An 11013-nucleotide genomic window follows, 5' to 3' on the forward strand; every position below is an offset into this window, starting at 1 on the left:
AAAAAAGAAGATGGCTTTCACAAAGTTATTTTTAATTATTTTGGTTATAATACTCACGAATCTTGTACTTATCGGAGAATATCCTCCTCATGTGTTTTCTTTATTTTTACGAATGCTTGTATTTGTTGTTTATCCATTACTTTGTATTGCAATATTCATTAACTAATAAAATGCATCGTAATTTTTTTAGTACCACCATGTCAAACTTGGCAAAGCTCGAATTCATTGCTCTTGATATTACGGGAAAAAATTATATGCCATGGACTCTCGATGTAGAAATGCATCTTGAGTCATTAGGTCTAAATGAGACCATAAAAGAAAATGGCATATGCACATCACAAGAAAAGGCAAGAGCCATGATATTTTTGCGTCGACATCTCGACGACGGATTAAAATGTGAATATCTCATCGAAAAAGATCCCATGGCTCTGTGGAAAGGATTGAAAGAAAGATTTGAACCTATAAGGGAAGTTATACTTACGACCGCCCGTGATGAATGGAATATGTTAAGATTCCAAGATTTTAAGAAAGTCAGTGATTACAATTCAGCGATGTATCGAATAATCTCACAGCTAAAATTTTGTGGACATGAGGTCACAGAATCTGAAATGCTTGAAAAAACATTATTCACGTTTCACGCATCAAATATAACTTTACAGCAACAATATAGAGTGCGTGGATTTGCGAGATATTCTAAGATCATCGCCTGTCTTCTTGTGGCGGAAAAAAACAACGAGCTACTAATGAGAAATCATCAGTCCCGACCCACTGGATCATCATCATTTCCAGAAGTAAATGCTGTAAGTAAAAATGAATTTAAACCTGGAAACCAAAATCAAATTCAAAGACAAGGTTTTGGTCGAGGTCGAGGTCGAGGTCGAGGTCGTGGACGTGGACGTGGAATTGGTCGTGGTCGTGGTCGTGGTCGAGGCCGTGGTTTTGAAAACAATAGAGATAGTTATTTTTATAATTCATCTCAAAAGGGCGTCACGAACCACCCACAGAAAAGGCATCATGAGAACATGAGTGTTAATGAAAATCACTCGAAAAGATTTGAAAGTTCTTGTTTCAGATGCGGTACTCCAGGACATTGGTCTCGTATTTGTCGAGCCCCTGAGCATCTTTGCAAACTTTATAAAGAATCGATAAAGGGGAAAGAAAAGGAGACCAACTTCACTGAGCGAAGTGACCGTTTGAGTGATTCAACTCATTTTGATGCTGCTGATTTTATGAATGATTTCTCTGGAAATGATCAATATGTTGGTGGGATAGAAATGAACAATATTGATGCTGCAGATTTTCTCAATGATTTCTCTGAAAATGAACAATATAGTGGTAGAATATAAATGTACAATAATTTATTTTTCATGTATTTATATGATAATGTTTTATTGTACAATTATGATATGTGTTATATTTAAATATGTATTGTCATTAATTTTTTTTCATTGCATATTTTTTGAAGTTCAAATATGGAAAATGCTACGAGCCAAGCTGAAGTTTGCATACCCGATAGTGGTACAACGCACACTATCCTCCGAGATAAAAGATATTTCTTGGAACTAAAACCAACAAAAACAACGGTGAATACAATATCAGGTCCTGTAGACTTGATTAAAGGATGTGGTAAAGCACAATTTTTGTTACCTAATGGTACAAAATTTTTGATCAATGATGCTTTATATTCACCACAATCGAAAAGAAATTTGTTGAGTTTTAATGATATATATTCCCATGGGTATGATACTCAAACAATGAATGAAGGGAATGAGAAATATATGTGTCTTACCAAATATAAATCAGAAAAGAAATATGTGATTGAAAAACTACCAATGCTCCCTACTGGATTGCATTATACACATATAAGTCCCATTGAATCAAACATAGTAGTTGATAATTCTTCAATATTAACCAATTGGCATGATCGATTAGGACATCCTGGTTCAATAATGATGCGAAGAATTATAGAAAATACACATGGTCATCCGTTGAAAGACCAGAAGATCTTTCAGAATAATAAGTTTCAATGTAAAGCATGTTCTCTTGGAAAACTTATTATAAGACCATCACCAGCCAAAATCCAAACTGAATCACCAATGTTTCTTGAACGTATTCAGGGTGATATTTGTGGACCAATCCATCCACCATGTGGACCATTCAGATACTTTATGGTATTGATTGATGCCTCCAGCAGATGGTCACATGTATGTTTATTGTCAACTCGAAATGTTGCATTTGCAAGATTACTTGCTCAAATAATAAAATTGAGGAATCAATTTCCCGATTATACAATCAAGAAAATTAGACTTGATAATGCTGGTGAATTTACTTCCCAGACTTTCAATGATTATTGTATGTCTATGGGAATCATTGTTGAGCATCCTGTTGCTCATGTACATACTCAAAATGGATTGGCTGAATCATTGATTAAACGTCTGCAAATGATTGCTAGACCAATGATTATGAAAACAAAGCTCCCTATTTCTATATGGGGACATGCAATTTTACATGCTGCTTCATTAATTCGCATCAGACCAAGTGCATATCATAAATACTCCCCATTGCAGCTTGCATTTGGTAAAGAACCAGACATTTCTCATCTGAGAATTTTTGGATGTATGGTGTATGTGCCTATTGCACCACCTCAACGAAAGAAAATGGGACCTCAAAGAAAGATTGGAATTTATATTGGTTATGATAGTCCATCGATCATTCGATATCTTGAACCACAGACAGGCGACGTGTTCACAGCACGTTTTGCTGATTGTCATTTTAATGAGGAAATCTTCCCAATGTTAGGGGGAGAACAGAAACATACCGAAAAAGAAATTACATGGTATGTATCATCATTGTTACATCTGGATCCAAGAACAAAACAATGTGAAAAAGATGTACAGCAAATTGTGCACTTGCAAAGAATAGCAAATCAAATACCAGATGCATTTGCAGACACAAAAGGGGTAACTAAATCATATATACATGCTGCAAATGCCCCTGCTCGAATTGAAATTCCGAAGAAACAAATTGAAGATAGTCATGATGTCATTAAACGCCTGAAGCGTGGAAGGCCAGTTGGTTCCAAGGATAAAAATCCTCGAAAAAGAAAATTCATAGAGAAACACAATGATCACAAAATAGAGAATGATGTTCCTGAAGAAACACATAATGATCACAAAATAGAGAATGATGTTCCTGAAGAAACACATGATGATGAAAATGTTTTGTCAGAACCACAAACTGACGAGAATCATGAAATCTCTATCAATTATATTAATACTGGAAAAATATGGAACCGAAAAGATATAGAAGAAATTGATGATATATTTTCTTATAATGTGGCAATCGACATCATAAATGATAATGAAGATCATGAACCAAAATCTTTTGGTGAATGTAAAAATCGGCAGGATTGGATAAAATGGAAAGATGCCATCCAGGTTGAATTGGATTCGCTAAATAAACGTAATGTTTTTGGACCTATAGTCCTTACACCTGAAGGTGTAAAACCTGTTGGATACAAATGGGTTTTTATTCGAAAGCGAAATGAGAAAAATGAAATAGTAAGATATAAAGCTCGACTTGTTGCACAAGGTTTTTCTCAAAGGCCTGGAATTGATTATGAAGAAACGTATTCTCCTGTGATGGATGCAATTACGTTTCGGTATTTGATTAGCTTGGCAGTATCTGAAAATTTAGAAATGCGTCTTATGGATGTTGTTACAGCCTACTTATATGGATCACTTGATAGTAATATATATATGAAAATCCCTGAAGGATTTAAGATGCCTGAAGCACAAAGTTCAAAACCCAGAGAATGTTATTCTGTGAAATTACTAAGATCATTATATGGGTTGAAGCAATCCGGCAGAATGTGGTATAATAGGCTAAGTGATCACTTGATGAAAAAGGGATATGTAAATAATTCAATATGCCCTTGTGTTTTCATTAAGAAAACAACATCCGGATGCGTAATTATTGCTGTATATGTTGATGATTTAAACATCATTGGAACAAATAAGGAAATTCAAGAAGTTGTGTCATACTTGAAAGAAGAATTTGAAATGAAGGATCTTGGAAAAACCAAGTATTGTCTGGGTTTACAAATTGAACAAAAAGAATGTGGAATATTTGTTCACCAGACAAATTATACAGAAAAGATCCTTAAACGTTTTAATATGGACAAATCAAATCCTTTAAGTACTCCAATGGTTGTTAGATCATTAAACATAGAAAAGGATCCATTCCGTCCATGTGAAGATGATGAAGATATTCTTGGTCCAGAAGTACCATATCTAAGTGCTATCGGTGCCCTTATGTATCTTACAAATTGTACAAGGCCTGATATATCTTTTGCCGTAAATTTATTGGCAAGATTTAGCACATATCCAACAAAGAGACATTGGAACGGAATTAAACATATATTCCGTTATCTACGAGGAACGACAGACTTGGGACTTTTGTATTCAAAAGATGCTAATCCAAGTATAATTGGTTATGCCGATGCTGGATACTTATCTGATCCACACAAAGCACGTTCTCAAACTGGATATGTATTTACTCGTGGAGGCACTGCAATTTCTTGGCGTTCACAGAAACAAACACTTGTAACAACTTCATCAAATCATGCCGAGATTATTGCACTACATGAAGCAAGCCGTGAATGTGTGTGGTTAAAATCAATGACTCAACATATCCAAATCTCATGCGGATTATCATTCGACGAGAAGCCTGTGATACTATATGAAGATAATGCTGCATGTGTTGCTCAAATGAAAGAAGGATACATAAAAAGCGACAGAACTAAACATATTCCTCCTAAGTTCTTCGCATTCACCAAGGAGCTTGAGAAGAATAAATGTATTGATGTTCGTCACATTCAATCAAGTGAAAACTCATCAGATCTCTTCACAAAGGCACTTCCTACGACAATATTCAGAAAGCACATATATAATATTGGGATGCGCAATCTACGAAATCTGTGAAGAATTGTTCGTGTCAACATGAGGGGGAGTTTACGTGACTGCACTCTTTTTCCCTTACTATGGTTTTTATCCCAATGGGTTTTTCCTAGTAAAGTTTTTAACGAGGTAGTATAAAAACACGTAATGAAGACAATCATTATGATCATCATCACAAGGGGGAGTGTTGAAAAATAATATTTAAAATGTGTGTATTGAATATTTGAATGTTGAAAATTAGGTAAAATTAGGTGTTGAATATTGAAATTTGTGTGTGATGATGAATGTAATGATGTAATTTATTTTTGGATTATTTGTAAAATTTTTCTATAAATAGATATCTCATTTGTGAAGAAAATTACAATTGAGTTGAGAGAAAAATATTATAAAATGTGTAGTGTGATAATTCTGAGAGTTTGAGATTTTTACTTTTTACCGTAAATTTTTACTTTTTCACAACAGTTTTAACTATTGTACGATTTAAAATTTTTTTATCATACGACCAACTTGACATTAAGCTCGAGTTGTAAAATCAATTATTGATATCATGCTTAATGCAATTTGTTAATAATTCATAATGACGAAAAGGATATCATGACATTAACATCTTTGAGCCAAATATAAATATCTCTGATATTTGTATATTATTTAAATATATAAAAAAATTTTGTGAAATGAGTCAATTTTATGAGTAAAATCTCATATTTGGTTCAGTTATTAAAAAAGATTACTTATTATTGTAAATATGGTCTGTGTTGACATGTCTCACGTATAAAATCTATGAGACCTTTTCACCTATCATTAAATATTTTGTCATTTTTGTAATTACCTAATTAGCCATCATTTGGAAATGTGAAATTATTACAATGAGTGGGTCTCATGTGAGACCGTCTGTGAGACGGGTCAACCCTACCCATATTCACAATAAAAAGTAATACTATTAGCATAAAAAGTAATACTTTTTCCATGGATGACCCAAATAAAATATCCGTCTCACAAATACGACCCGTGAGACCGTCTCACACAAGTTTTTGCCTATTACAATTTTCATAGTAAATTTCAATAATTCGATTTTTAACTTTTTGAAAACAGATCTGAGAGTCATGCCAACAGGAATACCAAATGCAAACAAGAACAATTAAAATGGGCTTGTTGTTTTTTCTTGCTTTCAAATTTTAAATTTTTATTTCCCTTCTATTTTTTTTTATCGATTGATATTCGAACATTCCAAACACGGCCTTAAGATTTAACGCCCCAGTCTCAGAGTATTCCAACGCCCGTCACTTTTAACAAACTCCTATAAAACATCGCCACCAACGCGTAACTTACCACTACATTCTCCACTCCAGTAGAGCTCGGCCGACCCATTTACAGTCTCACCTCATCCACTCTCTGGGATCTTCGGGAGAGCTTCATTCCACCATCTGTGTGAGGAAAGTGAGGTTGATTGTAGAGGATTAAGGGTAAAAGAGCAATCTTTCTTGGTAAAAAAATGGGTGTTGATTACTACAACATATTGAAAGTTTCGAGAAATGCGACTGAAGAAGATTTGAAGAAGTCTTACAAGAGATTGGCAATGAAATGGCACCCAGATAAGAACGCGGTCAACACTAAGGAAGCGGAGGAGAAATTCAAGCAGATAAGTGAGGCGTATGATGTGTTGAGTGATTCTCAGAAGAGGCAGATCTATGATTCGTACGGGGAAGAAGGACTCAAGTCTTCTATGCATGCGCCGCCGAGTTCGAAAGAGAAGGATTTTACTGGTGGTGGAGTGGGGAGGGGGTTTAAATTTAGCCAGAGGGATGCGGAGGTTATCTTTGCGGAGTTTTTCGGTGGTTTGGATGGTGGGATAGGGAAGAGTAGTGGAGGCGGCGGTGATGGAGGGAGGCTGAGGAAAGCGGCGGCAATGGAGCATATGTTGCCGTGTACTGTGGAGGAGTTGTGTAAAGGGTCGAGAAGGAAAATGATGATATCGAGAATCGTTCTTGATTACTCCGGGTAGATATTTGTTGTTACTTTTCTTCGTTTATTGACTTTGTTTCAGTTTCTTATTTGTTGCATAAATTTCATGATTTGGTTTTGAATATAAAAGTTATATCGCATTTTTTTTAAAGGAAGTTCTATCGTATTTTAAGTAATATTTTTTGTGTGTAAAGTTGTAAATTTGTTTTTCATGCTACGTTGTCTGTAGAGATGATTGCGTTTAATATAGACCCAGACTTGTGCATAGGAAGTGGTATTCTGATTAGCATTTCCTATAATATGATGCTTCATATAAGTTCGGCCTACTGTTGAATTTTTGCTGTGAATTCATCCATGTTTATGTGTTGATTTCTATATATATCTTTAAATCACTCTTTGAAGTTTGAATTAGCCACAAATCTTGTTATTAGGATTTTCTGTCTTCTGAATGTGTCTGGTGGTGGTGGGCTCAATGCTGTCGCCCGCCCCCTCATTTTCTTTAGTCTATGTTCACTAGCAAGATCTTATTGCAGAAAGCCTAGCACAGTTGAAGAGGTGCTCGCTATAAATGTCAAACCAGGTTGGAAGAATGGCACAAAGATTACTTTTCTTGAGAAAGGGAACCACGAACGTGGTGCTACACCTGGAGACCTTATCTTTATCATCGATGAGAAGCCCCATCCGATTTTCAAAAGGGACGGCAATGATCTGATCATCCATCAAAAAATCTCTCTACTCGATGCTCTCACAGGAAAGAATCTCAACATGAAAACATTAGATGGACGTGAGCTAGTTGTTCCAATATCAGATATTATCAGACCAGGCCATGAAATGGTGATTCAAAACGAAGGAATGCCCATATCAAAAGAACCTGGTAAAAATGGAAACTTAAGGATCAAATTCGATGTCAAATTCCCTTCAAGGCTTACTGCAGAACAGAAGTCGGATTTAAGGAGGATCCTTGGGAGGACATCCGGGTAGTATCTGTCTGTTTAATATATAGATTTACCATGAATGCATATAGCACAACTAAGTATATATATACTTACCTTCTCTATCTAGTAGCGTCGTTGCTTTCGCTTAGCTACTATTACAGCAGCTATAGAGAACTTTTTGCGGTATGAATCGTTTTACTCTGTTGTATGCAGATGTTTCTTACTTCAGTATTTTGAACTTTAACCCAAACATTCTTTCTTTGCATCAATTTCCAGTAATAAGCAGCAAATGTAAAAGATGGCATAGATTATCTCTTATATAAATTGTATGAAAGCCAAATGCATGCCATATCCAAGTTCAATATGTCATGTTGAAAACATTAATAATTCATGCTGCTTTGTTTGCTCTCCCAACTGTTAATAAAGCAAGAACCCACCAAGGATAATCGATCTAAATCAGAATCTGTGTTTCTCAATCTTCTTTTGGAGGTCCTCCCTTTTTGCCCCCACAACCTTATCAACTACTTTTCCTCTCTTTACCAGCATGAAACTAGGCATGGCCTGTACTCCAAACTCCTCCGCGACATCATGTTTACACAATTCAACAACATTAGATACTAGTTGAGAGGCACGAATGTGTCTACGTACTTGAATTAAGCAGTGTCTAATCTAAACTGTTTACTTCCACAATTCGAAATCCTTTAGCAGCAGTTATTCAAAATTGTGGTAACATCGCAAACTCTTCCCTTGCAATTTCGCGTAACAGCCGCAATATCGAAGAAATCAATGAAATGGAATAAAAATGTAAGTGGATGTAGGAAGATTCCTAGGCTGCTCAAATCAGAGGGAATCTAACATGGACAAATTTGAGAATCAGCACTCCAATGGAATACGATGATTAACAAAAAAATCAAAATTTAAAAATTTAATAGATCGAAATAAAAATAAAAAAATTAAATAAATCAAGAAAATTTATTTTCCTTGAATAACTAAACATATTAAATTTTCTAAAAAAAGAGAATTACTTTATAAACACAATCGTACAGTGGCAAGCTTTTTCACTCACTCCGACGATGCATTTACGAGTTGTAATTATTCATTTTAAATTGTGCCTAACATATACCTACTCATTACAAGTTTTCCCTTCCGTTTTGTCGATATGTCATTTCTATAAGGGGCGGAGCCAGAATTCAAAATTATCTGAGTTGGCTCTATCTCATACTATATTTAATAAAATAAATAATTAACTAAAAAATTTAAAATAAAAAATATGTAAACATTGATTTTATAAAAAACATAGAACAAGAGTATTTAATACTTTCAAAAACATGGAGCTAAAACACTGCTGAAGTTGTGCTCCTCCATTCTTAGAATAAAACTCATTAATTATTAAATCGTTATCAATTTTTTCAACCAAATCTCGTTCGATGTAAATTACCATAGAATCTCCGAAAAACTATGCTTTCATCTTGTTACGAAGAGTTGTTTTAACAAGTTTCATTGATGAAAATGCTCGTTTCGTTGTTGCTGTAGAAACGAGACGAGTTAAAACAAAACGAATCAAACTTTCAATTAAATAAATATATCAGATTCGATAAATAAGTAAACGATGTAGATAAAAATGTATAAATCACATGTCAATCAAATCGTAGGTTCTTGACAATTAATCTTCAACATAGTTCATAAATAGTTGATAAATTCTGAAATCTTTCATGGCCAGCAACATCAAGTTTATAGTGATCCAATTGCATTCTCAAGTGACGCAAATCTTGTGAATCAAAATCAAGATAATAGAATTTCTCAACAAGTCGATAGATATGATCAATATTAAGAAGTTTAAAGTTTTCTTTAGGTTCCAAAGCACAACTAAGTTTATAAAGAAGTTCAACTGTCTCATCATTAACTCTATTATTAAGTTCTTCAACTTGAAAATCTATTTTAGCTGTAAATACATTAAATCGATAGTGGTGCTCAACTGTGATTGAATCTTTTTTTTTTTGGCAAGAACAGCCTGTACCAGATTTTAAAAACTAAAACCAAAATTCCAATTAAACAAATTGATTTTTTAAATTAATTCAGCTCGATAAGTTATTTGAGTTGAAATCGATATTTTGTTCACACATAGACTGAATTGATGTATGACCTTATCTTAATTTCAAAAAAGATTTTTACAAAATTTTTACTCTTAAGAATCATTGCGATCAAATGTCAAAGTCAGTTCACATCATTTTTTAAAACCAACGGTAAAAAAAAAATTTGATATTGATAAACATCAAAGAATAATATGGACATTAATAGAAAACAAAAAGCTTGATACATCATTTAATTCATTATGCACAAAATTCAAATCATTGTTAAATCATATAATATCACATAATATGATTCACATGGAAATTTTGCGCAATTTCTCAAAATCATTACTTTATTTTTCACAAAATCAATTCTTATAAACATACACTAGTTCATACTAAAAAAATTAAAATTCTATAAAACTTTTAGTATTGATAGAAATTAAATAAAGATATAATAAAATATGTAGTAACTGCATAATTGTATTATCATATTAGCTAAATTTAATGTATTTGTGTATTATTGTAAATATAGTCTAAAAATATATTTGAAACTTAAAGTTAATTTTAAAATTCAACTTACATTAAGTTCTTCAACTTTTTGAGCAAAATATGAGCGAAAGTCAAATTTGATTATAAATATTTACAGAAGATCATTTAAAAAAATTACTCATAGTTAACAAAAATTCTTCAAATTTGCATCAATAAAATAAAGTTAACAAACACAAAAATAAGGGAAAAAAATACAGAAAAACCAAAAAAAAATGTAAAATTTAGGTGGGGCTGGAGCCCACCCTAGCCCAAGTGTGGCTCCGCCCCTGTTAAGGGCTCCAGCCCCTGTTAAATTCTATTATTTTACAAACCTTCGTCCCTCCAAGTTTTTCAAACCTTACTTTCAACAGTGTCAGTAGTAGTAGAGATGTAAACAAATCGAGTTTCATAAAATTTCTTTTGCTCCAACTAATTATCTAAATCAAATTGAAGAATCTTGAACTCATCTCATGAGGTATTTACAAAATTTGTTTATGAATATTTCTCTGATCTCGGAACATACGTTTTAATTAAAAAAACAAAAACAACGTTGTCACT

At 33.5% G+C, this 11013-nt stretch overlaps 1 protein-coding gene across 1 annotated transcript; it reads left to right on the plus strand.

Annotated features, from left to right (window-relative positions):
- Positions 1-6246: 6246 nt before the first annotated feature.
- Positions 6247-8083, plus strand: LOC140981828 (uncharacterized). The gene is made up of 2 exons (XM_073448310.1): positions 6247-6956; positions 7454-8083. Exons 1-2 carry the CDS (start codon positions 6451-6453, stop codon positions 7899-7901), a joined length of 954 nt encoding a protein of 317 aa, XP_073304411.1. The 5' UTR covers positions 6247-6450; the 3' UTR covers positions 7902-8083.
- The last annotated feature ends 2930 nt before the right edge of the window (positions 8084-11013 follow it).

The sequence above is a fragment of the Primulina huaijiensis genome, chromosome 7 (assembly GCF_012295235.1).
Source record: "Primulina huaijiensis isolate GDHJ02 chromosome 7, ASM1229523v2, whole genome shotgun sequence".
Taxonomy (NCBI): Eukaryota; Viridiplantae; Streptophyta; class Magnoliopsida; order Lamiales; family Gesneriaceae; genus Primulina; species Primulina huaijiensis.

What these genes read in the sequence shown, in the direction of transcription:
- LOC140981828 (XM_073448310.1), top strand. Translation starts at nt 6,451, where the DNA reads ATGGGTGTTGATTACTACAACATATTGAAAGTTTCGAGAAATGCGACT. An exon ending in ATCGTTCTTGATTACTCCGG is followed by an intron (nt 6,957 to 7,453) that starts GTAGATATTTGT and finishes ATCTTATTGCAG; the next exon opens with AAAGCCTAGCACAGTTGAAG.